At 41.3% G+C, this 22,593-nt stretch overlaps 1 protein-coding gene across 1 annotated transcript in view; it reads right to left on the bottom strand.

Annotated features, from left to right (window-relative positions):
* LOC122881156 (NACHT, LRR and PYD domains-containing protein 1-like) overlaps positions 1 to 21,920 on the bottom strand; it is a 29,807-nt gene extending 7,887 nt beyond the window's left edge. The window contains exons 1-12 of the mRNA XM_044206970.1: positions 21,655 to 21,920; positions 21,136 to 21,288; positions 14,363 to 14,536; positions 13,334 to 13,507; positions 11,619 to 11,792; positions 10,584 to 10,757; positions 3,917 to 4,090; positions 3,281 to 3,454; positions 2,240 to 2,413; positions 1,883 to 2,056; positions 1,167 to 1,207; positions 915 to 967 (exon numbers count right to left, since the gene is read on the bottom strand). Of these exons, the coding sequence (XP_044062905.1) occupies positions 915 to 967; positions 1,167 to 1,207; positions 1,883 to 2,056; positions 2,240 to 2,413; positions 3,281 to 3,454; positions 3,917 to 4,090; positions 10,584 to 10,757; positions 11,619 to 11,792; positions 13,334 to 13,507; positions 14,363 to 14,536; positions 21,136 to 21,257 (1,608 nt within the window). The 5' untranslated portion in view covers positions 21,258 to 21,288; positions 21,655 to 21,920. The remainder of the gene's footprint in view (positions 1 to 914; positions 968 to 1,166; positions 1,208 to 1,882; positions 2,057 to 2,239; positions 2,414 to 3,280; positions 3,455 to 3,916; positions 4,091 to 10,583; positions 10,758 to 11,618; positions 11,793 to 13,333; positions 13,508 to 14,362; positions 14,537 to 21,135; positions 21,289 to 21,654) is intronic.
* Between the last annotated feature and the right edge of the window lie 673 nt (positions 21,921 to 22,593).

The raw sequence follows: 22,593 nt of genomic DNA, 5'->3' as shown, positions 1-22,593 counted from the left end.
AAAACAGGATAAAAGGGAAACAGGACCAAGAAGGAACGGTGTCTCCTAGCTTCAATTTCTGAGTTCTCAGACCATTTTCACAATTGAGAATGACTTCCAGATGGGAGCCGAAATGTCTTGATTCTGAAAACAGTGTCCAGATGACTACTACTGAAACCTTTTCTACGATTTATCCACACTGTCAACACTCAACTCAAGCGCATTGTATGGATCAGAGAAAAAATGGCATCAATGGAGTGACAGTGTAAGGTGTGTTAGGAAAGGCTACACAGAGGGACAATTTACTAAGAAAATTGGTCTCAATAAATGTGTGAACACAATCCCCGTGTATTTAGCTCCTGATTTACTAAGGCAGCAGCTTATTATGCTGCCAGATCCTGGACTGATCCTGGAACTGCCAGTGACGAGAGCTCAGTTCAAGTTTAGAAAATAAATGATAGCATGGTGTCTTCATTCCACACTATTAACATCGCCTGAAGTTGAACTCCAGAAGGGAAAAAGGTTATACTAAAATGTTCTGCAGTGTTTTCTGTTCTTCTAATTGAGCGCTTATTAGATTGCGTTAATTTATTTGTGTGCTACAGTGCCACCTGCTGGTCATGCTAAAGTAAAACAGTTGTTCAAAGACTTCTTCAGCTGTAGAACACAAACTGTAACGTCTTCTCTTGCAACAACTGTTTTGTTTCATTGGTGCTTTGCGTTATTACATTTTTGTGTGACTGATGAAGACACTTCATGTCAGAAAGAGTTAAAACATGGCAATGATTTTAAATTACAATACTTTAAGTGTCATTTCTGTTAGCAGTTGTGATACATCACATTGTGTCAGTGGTGAAACCTCTATAAATGTCCAAGTAAAGTCATTCATGGTTTAAAGTGGAGAACTTCACACTGTCCAGCTGCTCCTTTCTCACATTTTTCGCCTCAGGCAGGTTTTCTTTCACATCCAGCTTGACAATGGAGTCATCTGATGGAGAGAAGAAGTGAAAGAGAACAATAATGAAAACTTAAATGGGGTGAGAAACATTATTAGCCAAAATTCTTGAATACTTTTCAAACAGATATGACTACAGCTCTAAGGAAAATGGAACTGAAAAATATTTTTGTTGTATAAGGAGGACAGATTTTAACGCTTGACGAATAAGTGAAATTGTTTCAGTACTCACATTTTTTGTGTTTCTCAGCTGTGATCAACTTGCCATCGATCCTGAGGAGGTTTAAAATAATCAATATAAATAAATAAAAATAACCAGCTTTACAGTCCTGACACAAGCCGACTGATCGAATGCTTTGCATCGCATCATATCTTCACCACAAAGACTACAACTGACTGCCGACATTCATGTTCTGTGCCTGCATTAGTCTTGATCCCATATGTCTGATAAAAAGTTGCAGCTGACACTGTAAAATGTTGACTTGCATTGCCAGCTTGCATTTTACTGTTTGTGAAAGAATATCAGAAAAGAAACGTATGATGAAAAATAAGGAGAAACTGCACTCAACAGATAAAATCACTGATTTGTTGTGCTAAGCTAGGCTACCCCTGGGCAGTGGTAAAGTCCTCGCCCACCACCGCAGAAACCCAAGGCTCGATTCCCAGTAGAGATACCTAAATTCTCTTACATATCTTGATCCTTAACATTAACCTGTTTATTTATGTTTGATGTAGTTTATATTGTGTATATTTTGGATTTGCACCTTATTGAAAATTTTATATTTGCACTCTTCCTATTTTGTGCTGCAACTGCTGCACAACAATTTCCATCGGGTTATTTTATTCCAAGTACAGGTACCTCTGTACAAGTGGTTCTCATTTTTGTTGATGCACTAGCAATACAATACTGTTGAACCAGCATGGACTGACTTGGACCCCCCAGCTGACCTCAGAGTCTCCAGTCTGCAGTTTGGACTCTCCACATTATAAGAGAGCAGCTTCACTCCTGAATCCTGCAGATTGTTGTCACTCAGCTCCAGCTCTCTCAGATGGGAGGGGTTGGACTTCAGAGCTGAGGCCAGAGAAGCACAACTGGTCTCTGACAAACGGCAGGAACTCAATCTGAAATAAAAAAATGATGAGGAAGAAATCCATTAGTCCATTATAATCAAATCAGATGTGATCTTCAGATTTGTGTTCAGGGAAATCCCGAAACTGTATGAACCAAAAACATGAAACCTCAGTCAAGGAGTTGAATTGAATATATACCAAAAAACTACATAAAGTGACAGTCAGTGAACTGACCTCAGAGTCTCCAGTCTGCAGTTTGGACTCTCCAGTCCAGCAGACAGCAGCATCACTCCTGAATCCTGCAGCTCGTTGTTACTCAGCTCCAGCTCTCTCAGATGGGAGGGGTTGGACTTCAGAGCTGAGGCCAGAGAAGCACAGCTGGTATCTGACAACCTGCAGCGCCTCAATCTGAATAAAGAATAAATGATGGAGATAAGAATCCATTTATGATCCAATCAGATGTGTTCAGGTTTGAAATGTGTAGCTCGACATCACTCTGTCCTAATCAATGAGCTTCTCCCTAAAATGAGTAGAGTGACTTTGTCATTGTGTTATTGTGGATCATCATCATGTCAGCCTTCTGCAGACATCATCCAAATGTCAGCACAACATTCATACACCTATTCATGTCAACACAGATCAATAACATGCTGCTGATCTCAGTCAAGTCTGGAATCAGAGGATCAATCTCAAATCAGACATATTGGACTAAAACACTGGGAATTATTCAACTAACACATTTGTTCAAGTCTGTCATACAACAACAGCCACATGTACATTACAAGAGTTACAGGTGGGAGTAATCCTTCCTCCTGTCCATACTGAGTGTGAAGCGGTTCCTTCCTAACACAACTACACTGTAAGAAATGAGTTCAGCTGAAACTAATATGAAGCTTCAGCACTCCAAGTTAGCCAAATTAAGTGGGTGTCTACCAAAGTTACAGACTATTTACTATCAAATGATCTCTTTGAGTTACTATTCCTCCACTGCAGCTCAACAAGGAAACACTGTCAAACATAAAAATACTTACTTGATAAATGTAACTCAGACTGCCGAAGCCTCAATATTTGTGTAAGCTACATTTTAGAAGTCATTTTCACGCAGAACAAGACTGTGGATTTTGAAAGACATATTATTCTGAAAAATCTACATTTCTTCAGATTTGTGCTCAGGCAAATCCCGAAACTGTATGAACCAAAAACGTGAAATCTCAGTCAAGGAGTTGAATTGAATATATACCAAAAAACTACATAAGTGACAGTCAGTGAACTGACCTCAGAGTCTCCAGTCTGCAGTTTGGACTCTCCAGAAAACCACAAAGCAGCTTCACTCCTGAATCCTGCAGCTTGTTGTAACTCAGCTCCAGCTCTCTCAGATGGGAGGGGTTGGACTTCAGAGCTGAGGCCAGAGAAGCACAACTGGTCTCTGACAAACTGCACCACCTCAATCTGAATAAAGAATAAATGATGGAGATAAAAATCCATTTATGATCCAATCATCATCATATTAGTTCAAGCTACATTTTAGAAGTCATTTTTACACAGAACAAGACTGTGGATTTATAAAGACTGTCATAGTGGGCACTGTGTCCAGATGACTTGAAACCTTTTCTACGATAGAACACTCCTGGACGAATGAGGGACTACACCGTCATAAAAATACTTACTTGATAAATGTAACTCAGACTGCTGAAGCCTCATATTAGTTCAAGCTACATTTTAGAAGTCATTTTTACACAGAACAAGACTGTGGATGTTGAAAGACATATTATTCTGAAAAATCTACATTTCTTCAGATTTGTGCTCAGGCAAATCCTGAAACTGTATGAACCAAAAACATGAAACCTCAGTCAAGGAGTTGAATTGAATATATACAAAAAAAAACTACAAAGGGACAGTCAGTGAACTGACCTCAGAGTCTCCAGTCTGCAGTTTGGACTCTCCAGTCCAGCAGACAGCAGCTTCACTCCTGACTCCTGCAGCATGTTGTCACACAGCTCCAGCTCTCTCAGATGGGAGGGGTTGGACTTCAGAGCTGAGGCCAGAGAAGCACAACTGGTCTCTGACAAACTGCAGCCCCTCAATCTGAATAAAGAATAAATGATGCAGATAAAATAATCCATTTATGATCCAATCAGATGTGTTCAGGTTTGAAATGTGTAGCTCAACATCACTCTGTCCTAATCAATGAGCTTTTCCCTAAAATGAGTAGAGTGACTTTGTCATTGTGTTATTGTGGATCATCATCATGTCAGCCTTCTGCAGACATCATCCAAATGTCAGCACAACATTCATACACCTATTCATGTCAACACAGATCAATAACATGCTGCTGATCTCAGTCAAGTCTGGAATCAGAGGATCAAAATCAAATCAGACATATTGGACTAAAACACTGGGAATTATTCAATTAACACATTTATTCAAGTCTGTCATACAACAACAGCCACATGTACATTACAAGAGTTAGTGGTGGGAGTAATCCTTCCTCCTGTCCATACTGAGTGTGAAGCGGTTCCTTCCTAACACAACTACACTGTAAGAAATGAGTTCAGCTGAAACTAATATGAAGCTTCAGCACTCCAAGTTAGCCAAATTAAGTGGGTGTCTACCAAAGTTACAGACTATTTACTATCAAATGATCTCTTTGAGTTACTATTCCTCCATGCAGCTCAACAAGCTGAACACTGTCAAACAGAAAAATACTTACTTTATGAATGTAACTCAGACTGCTGAAGCCTCATTTAGTTCAAGCTACATTTTAGAAGTCATTTTTACACAGAACAAGACTGTGGATTTTGAAAGACTGTCATAGTGGGCCGCGGGCCCCTGGTCCTTGTGTGCCTCAGTGTACCTGTCCCTCCCTGTGTTTCTTGGCTGTCACCTGTCCGTCCTTGTGTGTGCATGCGGGTGTGTCTGTGTTCTGGTCTGGCTTCCCGGTCTCCGGTCTGCTGCTGATCACCGGTACACCTGTCTTCAATCATTGCTGATCTACACCGTTTATATACCAGGCACCTCCACACCACCGATGCCAGATCGTCCTCCGTGCTCGCGTCACGAGTATAACGTAACGGCTCCTGCTGCACTTAAGATAAGTGAAGTTTCGGTTTTGTTTCGCGCCTGTGGTAACTCTGTTTTGTCGTTGTTACAGACTCTCGCTCTGTCGGTGATCACTGCCTCAGTCTGCCCTTCGGATCATCCGGACATCAGCTACCACGCCACTCGCCACCCGGCCGATTTCGCCTCCGGTGACTGCTGGCTACCCGCACTACTACGCCCGGCTTCACTTATCCTCCGCCTGGTCGGCTCAGCCCTTCCCACTACGATTGCCAGTCCAGAGCCAACCCACTTTGTCTCCGTCCAGAGCGCCGCCAGTCTCGTCTCCGACCCGGTCCGGTCGAATCCTCGGGGGGGCCACGGGTCACGCGGGGTTCTTCGTTCACTTGCAATCATCTGCACATTAAAAACCGTTCAACTAAACCCAGTTCTTTACCGTGATTTTCTGCCTTTGGGTCCAGAGAACAGTCCTTAAGACAAAGACGTATTATTCTGAAAAATCTACATTTCTTCAGATTTGTGTTCAGGCAAATCCCGAAAGTGTATGAACCAAAAACGTGAAACCTCAGTCAAGGAGTTGAATTGAATATATACAAAAAAACTACATAAGTGACAGTCAGTGAACTGACCTCAGAGTCTCCAGTCTGCAGTTTGGACTCTCCAGAAAACCACACAGCAGCTTCACTCCTGAATCCTGCAGCTCGTTGTTACTCAGCTCCAGCTCTCTCAGATGCGAGGGGTTGGACTCCAGAGCTGAGGCCAGAGAAGCACAGCTGGTCTCTGACAAACTGCACCACCTCAATCTGAATAAAGAATAAATGATGGACTTAAGAATCCATTTTTGATCCAATCAGATGTGTTCAGGTTTGAAATGTGTAGCTCAACACTCTGTCCTAATCAATGAGCTTTTCCTAAAATGAGTAGAGTGACTTTGTCATTGTGTTATTGTGGATCATCATCATGTCAGCCTTCTGCAGACATCATCCAAATGTCAGCACAACATTCATACACCTATTCATGTCAACACAGATCAATAACATGCTGCTGATCTCAGTCAAGTCTGGAATCAGAGGATCAATATCAAATCAGACATATTGGACTAAAACACTGGGAATTATTCAATTAACACATTTGTTCAAGTCTGTCATACAACAACAGCCACATGTACATTACAAGAGTTACAGGTGGGAGTAATCCTTCCTCCTGTCCATACTGAGTGTGAAGCGGTTCCTTCCTAACACAACTACACTGTAAGAAATGAGTTCAGCTGAAACTAATATGAAGCTTCAGCACTCCAAGTTAGCCAAATTAAGTGGGTGTCTACCAAAGTTACAGACTATTTACTATCAAATGATCTCTGAGTTACTATTCCTCAACTGCAGCTCAACAAGGAAACACTGTCAAACAGAAAAATACTTACTTGATAAATGTAACTCAGACTGCTGAAGCCTCATATTAGTTCAAGCTACATTTTAGAAGTAATTTTCACACAGAACAAGACTGTGGATTTTGAAAGACATATTATTCTGAAAAATCTACATTTCTTCAGATTTGTGCTCAGAAAAATCCCGAAACTGTATGAACCAAAAACATGAAACTTCAGTCAAGGAGTTGAATTGAATATATATAAAAAAACTACATAAGTGACAGTCAGTGAACTGACCTCAGAGTCTCCAGTCTGCAGTTTGGACTCTCCAGAAAACCACACAGCAGCTTCACTCCTGAATCCTGCAGCTTGTTGTTAGACTCAGCTCCAGCTCTCTCAGATGGGAGGGGTTGGACTTCAGAGCTGAGGCCAGAGAAGCACAGCTGGTCTCTGACAAACTGCAGGAACTCAATCTGAATAAAGAATAAATGATGCAGATAAAAATCCATTTATGATCCAATCAGATGTGTTCAGGTTTGAAATGTGTAGCTCGACATCACTCTGTCCTAATCAATGAGCTTTTCCCTAAAATGAGTAGAGTGACTTTGTCATTGTGTTATTGTGGATCATCATCATGTCAGCCTTCTGCAGACATCATCAAATGTCAGCACAACATTCATTCACCTATTCATGTCACAGATCAATAACATGCTGCTGATCTCAGTCAAGTCTGGAATCAGAGGATCAAAATCAAATCAGACATATTGGACTAAAAAACTGGGAATTATTCAACTAACACATTTGTTCAAGTCTGTCATACAACAACAGCCACATGTACATTACAAGAGTTACAGGTGGGAGTAATCCTTCCTCCTGTCCATACTGAGTGTGAAGCGGTTCCTTCCTAACACAACTACACTGTAAGAAATGAGTTCAGCTGAAACTAATATGAAGCTTCAGCACTCCAAGTTAGCCAAATTAAGTGGGTGTCTACCAAAGTTACAGACTATTTACTATCAAATGATCTCTTTGAGTTACTATTCCTCCACTGCAGCTCAACAAGGAAACACTGTCAAACAGAAAAATACTTACTTGATAAATGTAACTCAGACTGCTGAAGCCTCATATTAGTTTAAGCTACATTTTAGAAGTCATTTTCACGCAGAACAAGACTGTGGATTTAGAAAGACATTTTATTCTGAAAAATCTACATTTCTTCAGATTTGTGCTCAGGAAAATCCCGAAACTGTATGAACCAAAAACGTGAAACCTCAGTCAAGGAGTTGAATTGAATATATAAAAAAAAACTACATAAGCGACAGTCAGTGAACTGACCTCAGAGTCTCCAGTCTGCAGTTTGGACTCTCCAGTCCAGCAGACAGCAGCTTCACTCCTGAATCCTGCAGCTCGTTGTTACTCAGCTCCAGCTCTCTCAGATGGGAGGGGTTGGACTTCAGAGCTGAGGCCAGAGAAGCACAGCTGGTCTCTGACAAACTGCAGCACCTCAATCTGAATAAAGAATAAATGATGGAGATAAGAATCCATTTATGATCCAATCAGATGTGTTCAGGTTTGAAATGTGTAGCTCGACATCACTCTGTCCTAATCAATGAGCTTTTCCTAAAATGAGTAGAGTGACTTTGTCATTGTGTTATTGTGGATCATCATCATGTCAGCCTTCTGCAGACATCATCCAAATGTCAGCACAACATTCATACACCTATTCATGTCAACACAGATCAATAACATGCTGCTGATCTCAGTCAAGTCTGGAATCAGAGGATCAATATCAAATCAGACATATTGGACTAAAAAACTGGGAATTATTCAACTAACACATTTGTTCAAGTCTGTCATACAACAACAGCCACATGTACATTACAAGAGTTAGTGGTGGGAGTAATCCTTCCTCCTGTCCATACTGAGTGTGAAGCGGTTCCTTCCTAACACAACTACACTGTAAGAAATGAGTTCAGCTGAAACTAATATGAAGCTTCAGCACTCCAAGTTAGCCAAATTAAGTGGGTGTCTACCAAAGTTACAGACTATTTACTATCAAATGATCTCTTTGAGTTACTATTCCTCCACTGCAGCTCAACAAGGAAACACTGTCAAACAGAAAAATACTTACTTGATAAATGTAACTCAGACTGCTGAAGCCTCATATTAGTTCAAGCTACATTTTAGAAGTCAGTTTTACACAGAACAAGACTGTGGATTTGAAAGATATATTATTCTGAAAAATCTACATTTCTTCAGATTTGTGTTCAGGCAAATCCTGAAACTGTATGAACCAAAAACATGAAACCTCAGTCAAGGAGTTGAATTGAATATATATTTATAAAAACTACAAAGGGACAGTCAGTGAACTGACCTCAGAGTCTCCAGTCTGCAGTTTGGACTCTCCAGTCCAGCAGACAGCAGCTTCACTCCTGAATCCTGCAGCATGTTGTCACCCAGCTCCAGCTCTCTCAGATGCCAGGGGTTGGACTTCAGAGCTGAGACCAGAGAAGCACAGCTGGTCTCTGACAAACTGCAGCCCCTCAATCTGAATAAAGAATAAATGATGGATATAAGAATCCATTTATGATCCAATCAGATGTGTTCAGGTTTGAAATGTGTAGCTCAACATCACTCTGTCCTAATCAATGAGCTTTTCCTAAAATGAGTAGAGTGACTTTGTCATTGTGTTATTGTGGATCATCATCATGTCAGCCTTCTGCAGACATCATCCAAATGTCAGCACAACATTCATACACCTATTCATGTCAACACAGATCAATAACATGCTGCTGATCTCAGTCAAGTCTGGAATCAGAGGATCAATATCAAATCAGACATATTGGACTAAAACACTGGGAATTATTCAACTAACACATTTGTTCAAGTCTGTCATACAACAACAGCCACATGTACATTACAAGAGTTAGTGGTGGGAGTAATCCTTCCTCCTGTCCATACTGAGTGTGAAGCGGTTCCTTCCTAACACAACTACACTGTAAGAAATGAGTTCAGCTGAAACTAATATGAAGCTTCAGCACTCTAAGTTAGCCAAATTAAGTGGGTGTCTAACCAAAGTTACAGACTATTTACTATCAAATGATCTCTTTGAGTTACTATTCCTCAACTGCAGCTCAACAAGGAAACACTGTCAAACAGAAAAATACTTACTTGATAAATGTAACTCAGACTGCTGAAGCCTCATATTAGTTCAAGCTACATTTTAGAAGTCATTTTTACACAGAACAAGACTGTGGATTTTGAAAGACTGTCATAGTGGGCCGCCGGGCCCCCCTGGTCCTTGTGTGCCTCAGTGTACCTGTCCCTCCCTGTGTTTCTTGGCTGTCACCTGTCCGTCCTTGTGTGTGCATGCGGGTGTGTCTGTGTTCTGGTCTGGCTTCCCGGTCTCCGGTCTGCTGCTGATCACCGGTACACCTGTCTTCAATCATTGCTGATCTACACCGTTTATATACCAGGCACCTCCACACCACCGATGCCAGATCGTCCTCCGTACTCGCGTCACGAGTATAACGTAACGCTCTCCTGCTGCACTTAAGATAAGTGAAGTTTCGGTTTTGTTTCTCGCCTCTGTGGTAACTCTGTTTTGTCGTTGTTACAGACTCTCGCTCTGTCGGTGATCACTGCCTCAGTCTGCCCTTCGGATCATCCGGACATCAGCTACCACGCCACTCTCGCCACCCGCCGATTTCGCCTCCGGTGACTGCCGGCTACCCGCACTACGCGCCCGGCTTCACTTATCCTCCGCCTGGTCGGCTCAGCCCTTCCCACTACGATCGCCAGTCCAGAGCCAACCCACTTTGTCTCCGTCCGGGCGCCGCCAGTCTCGTCTCCGACCCGGTCCGGTCGAATCCTCGGGGGGGCCACGGGTCACGCGGGGTTCTTCGTTCACTTGCAATCATCTACACAATAAAAACCGTTCAACTAAACCCAGTTCTTTACCGTGATTTTCTGCCTTTGGGTCCAGAGAACAGTCCTTAAGACAAAGACGTATTATTCTGAAAAATCTACATTTCTTCAGATTTGTGTTCAGGCAAATCCCGAAAGTGTATGAACCAAAAACATGAAACCTCAGTCAAGGAGTTGAATTGAACATATATTTATACAAACTACATAAGCGACAGTCAGTAAACTGACCTCAGAGTCTCCAGTCTGCAGTTAAGACTCTCCAGTCCAGCAGACAGCAGCTTCACTCCTGAATCCTGCAGCTCGTTGTTACTCAGCTCCAGCTCTCTCAGATGGGAGGGGTTGGACTTCAGAGCTGAGGCCAGAGAAGCACAACTGGTCTCTGAAAAACTGCAGCCCCTCAATCTGAATAAAGAATAAATGATGGAGATAAGAATCCATTTTTGATCCAATCAGATGTGTTCAGGTTTGAAATGTGTAGATCGACATCACTCAGTCCTAATCAATGAGCTTTTCCTAAAATGAGTAGAGTGACTTTGTCATTGTGTTATTGTGGATCATCATGTCAGCCTTCTGCAGACATCATCCAAATGTCAGCACAACATTCATACACCTATTCATGTCAACACAGATCAATAACATGCTGCTGATCTCAGTCAAGTCTGGAATCAGAGGATCAATATCAAATCAGACATATTGGACTAAAAAACTTGGAATTATTCAACTAACACATTTGTTCAAGTCTGTCATACAACAACAGCCACATGTACATTACAAGAGTTAGTGGTGGGAGTAATCCTTCCTCCTGTCCATACTGAGTGTAAAGCGGTTCCTTCCTAACACAACTACACTGTAAGAAATGAGTTCAGCTGAAACTAATATGAAGCTTCAGCAGTCCAAGTTAGCCAAATTAAGTGGGTGTCTACCAAAGTTACAGACTATTTACTATCAAATGATCTCTTTGAGTTACTATTCCTCCACTGCAGCTCAACAAGGAAACACTGTCAAACAGAAAAATACTTACTTGATAAATGTAACTTAGACTGCTGAAGCCTCATATTAGTTTAAGCTACATTTTAGAAGTAATTTTTACACAGAACAAGACTGTGGATTTAGAAAGACATTTTATTCTGAAAAATCTACATTTCTTCAGATTTGTGCTCAGAAAATCCCGAAACTCTATGAACCAAAAACGTGAAACCTCAGTCAAGGAGTTGAATTGAATATATACAAAAAAACTACATAAGTGACAGTCAGTGAACTGACCTCAGAGTCTCCAGTCTGCAGTTTGGACTCTCCAGAAAACCACACAGCAGCTTCACTCCTGAATCCTGCAGCTTGTTGTTACTCAGCTCCAGCTCTCTCAGATGCGAGGGGTTGGACTTCAGAGCTGAGGCCAGAGAAGCACAGCTGGTCTCTGACAAACTGCAGCCCCTCAATCTGAATAAAGAATAAATGATGCAGATAAAAATCCATTTATGATCCAATCAGATGTGTTCAGGTTTGAAATGTGTAGCTCAACATCACTCTGTCCTAATCAATGAGCTTTTCCTAAAATGAGTAGAGTGACTTTGTCATTGGGTTACTGTGGATCATCATCATGTCAGCCTTCTACAGACATCATCCAAATGTCAGCACAACATTCATACACCTATTCATGTCAACACAGATCAATAACATGCTGCTGATCTCAGTCAAGTCTGGAATCAGAGGATCAAAATCAAATCAGACATGTTGGACAAAAAAACTGGGAATTATTCAACTAACACATTTGTTCAAGTCTGTCATACAACAACAGCCACATGTACATTACAAGAGTTACAGGTGGGAGTAATCCTTCCTCCTGTCCATACTGAGTGTAAAGCGGTTCCTTCCTAACACAACTACACTGTAAGAAATGAGTTCAGCTGAAACTAATATGAAGCTTCAGCACTCCAAGTTAGCCAAATTAAGTGGGTGTCTACCAAAGTTACAGACTATTTACTATCAAATGATCTCTTTGAGTTACTATTCCTCTACTGCTGAAGCCTCATATTAGTTCAAGCTACATTTTAGAAGTCATTTTTACACAGAACAAGACTGTGGATTTTGAAAGACTGTCATAGTGGGCCGCCGGGCCCCCCTGGTCCTTGTGTGCCTCAGTGTACCTGTCCCTCCCTGTGTTTCTTGGCTGTCACCTGTCCGTCCTTGTGTGTGCATGCGGGTGTGTCTGTGTTCTGGTCTGGCTTCCCGGTCTCCGGTCTGCTGCTGATCACCGGTACACCTGTCTTCAATCATTGCTGATCTACACCGTTTATATACCAGGCACCTCCACACCACCGATGCCAGATCGTCCTCCGTACTCGCGTACGAGTATAACGTAACGGCTCCTGCTGCACTTAAGATAAGTGAAGTTTCGGTTTTGTTTCTCGCCTCGGTGGTAACTCTGTTTTGTCGTTGTTACAGACTCTCGCTCTGTCGGTGATCACTGCCTCAGTCTGCCCTTCGGATCATCCGGACATCAGCTACCACGCCACTCTCGCCACCCGGCCGATTTCGCCTCCGGTGACTGCCGGCTACCCGCACTACACGCCCGGCTTCACTTATCCTCCGCCTGGTCGGCTCAGCCCTTCCCACTACGATCGCCAGTCCAGAGCCAACCCACTTTGTCTCCGTCCAGAGCGCCGCCAGTCTCGTCTCCGACCCGGTCCGGTCGAATCCTCGGGGGGGCCACGGGTCACGCGGGGTTCTTCGTTCACTTGCAATCATCTGCACATTAAAAACCGTTCAACTAAACCCAGTTCTTTACCGTGATTTTCTGCCTTTGGGTCCAGAGAACAGTCCTTAAGACGAAGACGTATTATTCTGAAAAATCTACATTTCTTCAGATTTGTGTTCAGGCAAATCCCGAAAGTGTATGAACCAAAAATGTGAAACCTCAGTCAAGGAGTTGAATTGAATATATACAAAAAAACTACATAAGAGACAGTCAGTGAACTGACCTCAGAGTCTCCAGTCTGCAGTTTGGACTCTCCAGAAAACCACACAGCAGCTTCACTCCTGAATCCTGCAGCTCGTTGTTACTCAGCTCCAGCTCTCTCAGATGGGAGGGGTTGGACTTCAGAGCTGAGGCCAGAGAAGCACAGCTGGTCTCTGACAAACTGCACCACCTCAATCTGAATAAAGAATAAATGATGGATATAAGAATCCATTTATGATCCAATCAGATGTGTTCAGGTTTGAAATGTGTAGCTCGACATCAATCAATGAGCTTCTCCCTAAAATGAGTAGAGTGACTTTGTCATTGTGTTATTGTGGATCATCATCATGTCAGCCTTCTGCAGACATCATCCAAATGTCAGCACAACATTCATACACCTATTCATGTCAACACAGATCAATAACATGCTGCTGATCTCAGTCAAGTCTGGAATCAGAGGATCAATATCAAATCAGACATATTGGACTAAAACACTGGGAATTATTCAACTAACACATTTGTTCAAGTCTGTCATACAACAACAGCCACATGTACATTACAAGAGTTAGTGGTGGGAGTAATCCTTCCTCCTGTCCATACTGAGTGTGAAGCGGTTCCTTCCTAACACAACTACACTGTAAGAAATGAGTTCAGCTGAAACTAATATGAAGCTTCAGCAGTCCAAGTTAGCCAAATTAAGTGGGTGTCATAGTCTGTAACCAAAGTTACAGACTATTTACTATCAAATGATCTCTGAGTTACTATTCCTCCACTGCAGCTCAACAAGGAAACACTGTCAAACAGAAAAATACTTACTTGATAAATGTAACTCAGACTGCTGAAGCCTCATATTAGTTCAAGCTACATTTTAGAAGTCATTTTTACACAGAACAAGACTGTGGATTTTGAAAGACGTATTATTCTGAAAAATCTACATTTCTTCAGATTTGTGCTCAGAAAAATGTATGAACCAAAAACATGAAACTTCAGTCAAGGAGTTGAATTGAATATATATTTATAAAAACTACAAAGCGACAGTCAGTGAACTGACCTCAGAGTCTCCAGTCTGCAGTGTGGACTCTCCAGTCCAGCAGACAGCAGCTTCACTCCTGAATCCTGCAGCTTGTTGTTACTCAGCTCCAGCTCTCTCAGATGCGAGGGGTTGGACTTCAGAGCTGAGACCAGAGAAGCACAGCTGGTCTCTGACAAACTGCAGCCCCTCAATCTGAATAAAGAATAAATGATGGAGATAAGAATCAATTTTTGATCCAATCAGATGTGTTCAGGTTTGAAATGTGTAGCTCAACATCACTCTGTCCTAATCAATGAGCTTTTCCTAAAATGAGAGATACAAATGTCAGCACAACATTCATACACCTACTCATGTCAACACAGATCAATAACATGCTGCTGATCTCAGTCAAGTCTGGAATCAGAGGATCAATATCAAATCAGACATATTGGACTAAAACACTGGGAATTATTCAATTAACACATTTGTTCAAGTCTGTCATACAAAACACATACAACTTTACTCATAGAGCACTTATCAAAACAAAGTACAAAGTACTTCACAAAAAGAGAAATAAAATACTACAGTGAATATTAAAACATACATAAAAACAATAAAATAAACAGAGACGAGACTTAAAGGAAGACTCTGACTCAGACAGCCTGATGTCTTCGGGCAGGTTGTTCCAGAGCCTCGGGGCCCTGATTGCAAAAGCTCTGTCCCCCTTAGTTTCCATCCTGGACTCAGGAACAGACAGGAAACCCCTGCCCGAAGATCTCAAACTACGTGAAGGTTCATAAGGGATTACAAGGTCTAAAATATAGTCTGGAGCCATGAAGAGCCTTAAAAGTAAGGCTGGATCCTTCAGGGTGTCCTGACACAAAGCACAGCAGGACGGCTGCTGCTCTACAGAACTATCACTCCCCTTCCTTTCTCTGTGGAGATCAACACATTCTTTATGACACATTACATTAGTGGTGACCAACCACAGCTCACAAGTTGCATTCAGCTCTTTCCCTCCATATATATGTGGCTCTTCTGATGAAAATTGTTTTACTTACGCTGTTGTGGCTGCATAAATATGAGTAGTCCATGATTGCTAAAGTTAGACTAAATTAAATCGCCATATCATCCAAACTTTCAAAGGAATTCCTCTGCAGGGCACAGAGATGGGGCTGTCATGTGACCCTGTAGCATCCAAACTTGGTATTGTTGCAGTTGTGTGAGGGCTCTGGTTCCAGTGAGTCTTTTAAAGTTGTGGAAATGATTAACAATGAATGGTATAACCAAAGGGATGACCTATGGATAAAAATCTCCTCATATGCTTCCAAACTATGCAAAACTTGTCACTTTTGCATCACGTTGCGCAATATTGCCTTATATTATGCTATCACATGAACCAATCTTCTGTTCCAGTCTGCCTATATGTTAGCCAGCTAGCTAGCTAGTGAAGATTGATTCATGTGATTGAGAGAGAGCTGAGGGAGGCAGCTTTGCAGAGCTGGATTCAGACTACCAGCAGGCATTTTGATAGAAATGAACAAGCAACCATTTCTGACATAAATAATTGAATGTGAAGTAGGTCTATTTTCTCAGAAGCATTTTGTTTTTTAAGTTGGAAGGAGGCTAATAACTCACCAAAAACAAATATTTAAATCAATGATAAATACACCGTTTATTATATCTGTGCATAGTATTGCAAATGAGTTTCATCAATACTTCTAATAGCTAGTGAAATATGGGATGGTAAGGCCAGAAAATATGTTCATGAAATCCTATATGACATTTTGTAATTGTTCTGTATTCTAGTACATATTTTTACATACAAAACTAGATATAACCTACTCGAGTCTAATGCCTGACTGAGTCCAGCCGCTGTCAGCATCACGTCCATGAAAATTCAACTGGCTACACAAGTGTCCAGTTGCCTTAGTGCATTGATGAGCAGTGAGAGATGAAAACTGACGATTCAGCCGGACGTTCAGAATGATTAGAATTGTTAAACTGGCAAAGTATACAGTGGTGTGCAAAAGTGTTTGCCCCCTTCCTCATTTCTTATTTTTTTTGCATGTTTATCACACTTAAATGTTTCAGATCATCAAACAAATTTAAATATTAGTCAAAGATAACACAAGTAAACACAAAATGCAGTTTTTAAATGAAGGTTGTTATTATTAAGGGAAACAAAATCCAAACCTACATGGCCCTGTGTGAAAAAGTGATTGCCGCTTAAACCTAATAACTGGTTGGGCCACCCTTAGCAGCAACAACTGCAATCAAGCGTTTGCGATAACTTGCAATGAGTCTTTTACAACACTGTGGAGGAATTTTGGCCCACTCATCTTTGCAGAATTGTTGTAATTCAGCCACATTGGAGGGTTTTCGAGCATGAACTGCCTTTTCAAGGTCATGCCGCAGCATCTCAATAAGATTCAGGTCAGGACTTTGACTAGGCCACTAAAAAAATAAGACCCTCCAATGTGGCTGAATTCACAGGTCGTGTCACAAAGTTTACCATGCGCACAACATCATCCATCACAGGAACTAGGTCTGCTGGTAAAGTCTTGGCTACGAGGGCCTCACGGCGTAAAAAACAGTGCGTAACAGTCACATCTGGGTTTCTTTCCTTCACTCTGCCTACAAAGCCTTCGCTGCGCCCGACCATGGCTGCAGCTCCGTCAGTGCAGACACTCGTGCAGTTTTCCCACTTAAGTCCTCCTTTTTCAAGATATTCTGATGTGACCCGAAAAATTTCCTCTCCTGTTACTTTTTCTGGCAATGCCTTGCAAAATAGGAAGTTTGCTCTGACTGCGTCTCCATCCACAAAACACACATTGGCCAAGAGTTGAGCATGTCCACTAATATCAGTAGACTCATCAAGTTGCAAAGCAGATTTCTTACTGATATGGATCTTTTCTAAAACCACACTTTCGATGTCTGCAGACATGTCATCAATGTGTTATCTGAGAGAGAGAATTTCTTTAACCGCTTCGGGTCCGAGCATCTCATTTACAATGGCTTTGCAGGCGGGAAGTATTAATAACTCTGTCACAGTATGGGACTTTTTTTGATCTAGCTTTAAGGGCTCTCTTATTTACCTTTGTGGTTCTTCTCATAAAAGTTGCCCGTTTCTCCGTGTTTTCACGCAGGTGAACAAAATAGTCTGCATTCTTGTTTTGCAGCGAAGGGTGTTTGACCTCCATCATACTAGGGCCTTCAGTATCGGCTGAAATAATCCAAACCTGATACTTTCTTTATTGTACTCTGCTGTGTTTTGCCCTCCTCAGCCTGCTAGTGCTGCAGCTCTGCTCTCCTTTGTGAATGCCGGGCTCTACAGTGTAGCATTTCGCTCACATGCCAGTGAAAATTAGAGTGTGTGATCATGATTGTATTTGTGTTCACGTGTGCGGGTTCTGACATTCAGATTGGTAAAACAACATTAAACAGATTCACTCAACTCTGGGTGAACTCAGCGTACACATTTCCTCCTGTAAGTGTCAGTCTGTATGTGTCGTAGGGCGAGGTGCTATATAGAGGTAAGTGGACCCAAAGCAGATGACAAGGAAGCAGTCTCAGGGTGAAGTAGCCGGATGACTACCGTGTTTATTGTGGGGTGGAATGCAGGCATGTACAGGCAGAGGTGAAAGCAGGGGAGTGAGTCCAAGGTGGAAAACACAGTTCACAAGGGAGCAGCCAAAATCCAAAACCACAAATCCAAAAATCCAAACAAGGTCCACGGGTAGAACAAAGAATCCAATCCAAACTTGGTACAGTCAATGCTGATTAACAATGAATGGTATAACAGGAACAATGACCATGTGTACAAAATCTCCTCACACAAACAATGCAAAACTTGTCACTTTTGCATCACGTTACCTTATATTATGCTATCACATGAACCAATCTTCACTAGCTAGCTAGCTAGCTAACATATAGGCAGTCTAACCTAGAGAGAGCGAGCTGAGGGAGGCAGCTTTGCAGAGCTGGATTCAGACTACCAGCAGGCATTTTGATAGAAATGAACAAGCAACCATTTCTGACATAAATAATTGAATGTGAAGTAAGTCTATTTTCTCAGAAGCATTTTGTTTTTTAAGTTGAAAGGAGGCTAATAACTCACTAAAAACAAATATTTCAATCAATGATAAATACACCGTTTATTATATCTGTGCATAGTATTGTAAATTAGTTTCATCTTTAACATAATGTTAAAGAGAAAACTGATGATTCAGCCGGACGTTCAGAATCGAAATGATTAGAATTGTTGAACCGGCAAAGTATATATAAGGTACTTGCTATTTTAAATAGCAGTTCTACCAGGCCCGAGCAATTCTGAATGGAAAATGCTGTGGACAATGCTATTCTTCATTCTGATTCTAATAATTCAATTAAAGATGAGACCCAGCCACAAGGCTGCAGACCAGAGACTGAGGTCGAGCATGCTGAGCATCAGGAGACATCAGACTGAGTGTGAGAGAGGTACTATGAAGGGCCATGCCAGGAAGAGTGGGATAAAGAGAAAGGTATGCTGTGGACAGTGGTCTTCTTTACATTTCGAAATTGTATGTATGTCTATAAACTGTCTTTGTGAAAAAACGTTTTGTTAAAGTGCTGTAGAAATAAAATGAAATTGGACTGAAAAGAATGAAAGCATGTTACCTCTTTATATTACTGTCTCTGGAAATTTCATAGACAACAATGTTTATTATGTAAATCCAGACATTCTGTGGTATTCATTCATGGAAATATGAGCACAATCAAAACTTGGTTTTGGATGATACAGTGAAGTGTATTAAATTTCTAATGGCAGCAAAATATCAGCTCATAATCATCTGAGTTCAAAGAGTTTATGTTTGAAGTTTGAATATTGTGGTTTTCACTTTTTGGGTTTCAAAAATGTTTCCTCAGAGTTTGAATGCTTTACATGTCTTCTGCTGTCTATGACAAGTGATTAAATGAAGGGCCACTGTGCCACGTTGGAACGGTGTGATCACCACACAGGTACACGTCTTTTACAATCACAGTGATAGATGCCAGTGTGAAGCTCAAAGCGCAAAATCAGATTGCTGCTTAAACTAGTTTCAAGAAACTATACCTGCAATGATGTGTTCACTTACACACAGCGTGCAGTTTTTGAAATTTCATAATTTTTCAAATTGATTTGTGGTTCGTTAAATGACAATATATTACACCATGCAGGTACATGCAGATGGGTGACATCTAAAATCAGGTTATCCCTATAGTCAAGGCATTATGAAGGCTAAGAGAAATAAAATGGCATGTTCTCCTCAAGAGTCAAATCACCTACACAATGCAGCAGTGTAACATCTTGCCATTTCTTGGTAGTGGGAACATTTCACCACTTTCCATGTTGTTGCCAGAGTTGCACCTTTGAACGGAATCCATTTATTTTATCTGTACTTGTGAGCAAGTTTTCATTTCGGCCTGGCATTCGTGTGTTCAGTTCATTCAGATGATAAATATCTGCCAGGTATGCCAGCCTAGCACACCACTCATCACTTGCAAGCAGCTTTGCGTAATCGGACCCCTCATTTGTCAGAAACACTTTAAGTTCCTCCCGCAGCTCATACACACGGGCCAGCACCTTGCCGCGCGACAACCATCGGACCTCCGTATGAAAGAGCGAGGCTTTATGCTCCGCTCCCATTCCTCATACAAAGATGCAAATATGCGACTTTTCACAGGTCGTGTCACAAAGTTTACCATGCGCACAACATCATCCATCACACTAGGTCTGCTGGTAAAGTCTTGGCTACGAGGGCCTCACGGCGTAAAAAACAGTGCGTAACAGTCACATCTGGGTTTCTTTCCTTCACTCTGCCTACAAAGCCTTAGCTAGCTGCGCCCGACCATGGCTGCAGCTCCGTCAGTGCAGACACTCGTGCAGTTTTCCCACTTAAGTCCTCCTTTTTCAAGATATTCTTGTGACCCGAAAAATTTCCTCTCCTGTTACTTTTTCTGGCAATGCCTTGCAAAATAGGAAGTTTGCTCTGACTCGTCTCCATCCACAAAACACACATTGGCCAAGAGTTGAGCATGTCCACTAATATCAGTAGACTCATCAAGTTGCAAAGCAGATTTCTTACTGATATGGATCTTTTCTAAAACCACACTTTCGATGTCTGCAGACATGTCATCAATGTGTTATCTGAGAGAGAGACTTTGGCTATTTCTTTAACCGCTTCTGGGTCCTGATTCTGATTACATTCAGGTAGCAGTTTCTCATGTCAAGCTGGCGCTCAGCGTCACTTTCACCGGTAAAATTCATTAAAATGAGAAATGTGGCCAGTGGCAGGTCATAGCAGCTGTCACTAATTCATGTTAAGTCTGTGAGAAACTTGATGGCACGCCAAAATTGAACTTGCCTGTCGTCTGGTTAAAGTGCTGGTGTCTGTACTTGACCAAAGATTGCTTGTGAGGGAAGAAGCCGTACAATCAGAGTGGTCATCATGTGTTCAGACAACTCCAATAGAGTAAGACCTCTTCTCTGTAGCTGATCGCACCATGGCAATTTCAGGATAATAAGGCGTATAAACTTTACTATTTTTGAATAAGGACCTTCAATATTTGGTTCAAGTAGCGCTTAAAAAATAAGGTGTGTCAGATTTAGTCTACAGCTGTTTGTATTTAATCAATATTTAGGTAAATATAAGTATCAGATCAGACTCAGTATTGGCAGATGCCCAGTTTTAAAGGATTCGGATCGGGAGCAACTTGTGTAATTATAAAAGAACAGTGTTGTAGTGTAGGTGATCATCTTCAGTCAGTTTACAGTAGAAACAGTCTCTTACTTTGTGTCTGAGGGTCCAGGTCCTTGTTCGTGGACTGCAGGTTTTGTTTTAGACTGGTCAGTATTCAGACTGGATCCTGCTGGAGGCTTTGATCTGTCCTTGTGATCCTCCAAATTACTCATCTTCTCAAGTCTGAGAGGTAAACCAGTAACACTGGAGACACACACACACACACACAGTATCATAAAGTCAGTAGCCTACTCCACCTCTAAAGTTGGTAGCTTCTTATTTACGTTATTAGTTTAATCAAAACCCTGTGTACTTTCTGCCGTCATAATGATAAACGTTGACTGGTTTAAATCCAACAGATAAGTCAGACTTCAGCCCGCTCTCCCCTGTGCCATGTTATGAGGCTGGGAGAGATGTCACCTAGGGCTCTAGGACGCTGAGATTTCATATCGGGGGGGTATTTTTCTGACACAGAGTATAACAGACTAAACTATTTCTCAGAAAATAAATCAAACACAATAATAAACAATGAGAGTAATCGTTATTTGCAAGTCTATTATTAACACTCACCAAGCCTTCAATCTGCCTGTTCTCCTTCTGCTCCGTGGAGTTTAAAATGGAGACTGAACAGACTTCCACTTTCAGGTTTCCTCCCTCTTTGCTCCTCCTCCCTTCTTGTCTTTTTTTGTTTGTTTGTTCCAAGTAAATGTTGAACTTTCCTCTCTCTGTATATGCTGAACTTTTTTTGTTTACCTGCAGACAAATGTAAGATTTTTGCAAGTTCAGCCGAGCTGCTGTGCACTGACGACTGACTAGTTACATGTCACTTCCTTTCTATGAAATCACAGGAAGCTATGGGCAGCGGTGGAGGAAGTATTCACATCCTTTACTTAAGTAAAATACCACACTGTAAAAATACTTCATTACAAGTAAAAGTCCTGAAAAATGATACTTTAGTAAAAGTATGTGAGTGGAATCAGGAAAAACGTACTTAAAGTATCAAAAGTAAAAGTACTCCATGCCTGATCGTCTGATGACAACGCAGCGATCTATTATACATACTTTTTAAAATTCTTTATTGACACACATTGAAGAACATACAAGAACTTGTAGAGAGTACATAGATACAATACAATGCAATATAAACGTCATCAAAGTAGATGCAGAAAAAAGAAAAATAATATAAAATAGTGGGGGATTTATATAAAAACATACGCAAGAGTATACAGTATAAATAAACATTCTCAGTCACTAAGGCATAGATCAGAAACAACATGAAACAAGATGTATCCCCACAAATCTGAACATTTTTTTAAGTGATGAGAAAAATTATTTGAAACCATTTATAAACCGAAGAAAGGAGGGCTTGCTATTTCTCCATTTGCTACAATGAATACATCCACCCATAAGAATGATCATATTAGTCATGTCAGAAATAGATGACATACAGTATTGTACATATCCACCTATTTGATGTATATAAAGCAATCTATTACATTAATCATTTAA

The sequence above is a fragment of the Siniperca chuatsi genome, linkage group LG9, assembly GCF_020085105.1.
Source record: "Siniperca chuatsi isolate FFG_IHB_CAS linkage group LG9, ASM2008510v1, whole genome shotgun sequence".
NCBI classification, from domain to species: Eukaryota; Metazoa; Chordata; class Actinopteri; order Centrarchiformes; family Sinipercidae; genus Siniperca; species Siniperca chuatsi.
Note: the sequence above shows the minus strand (reverse complement) of the source record. Positions and strands in the feature narration are given on the sequence as shown.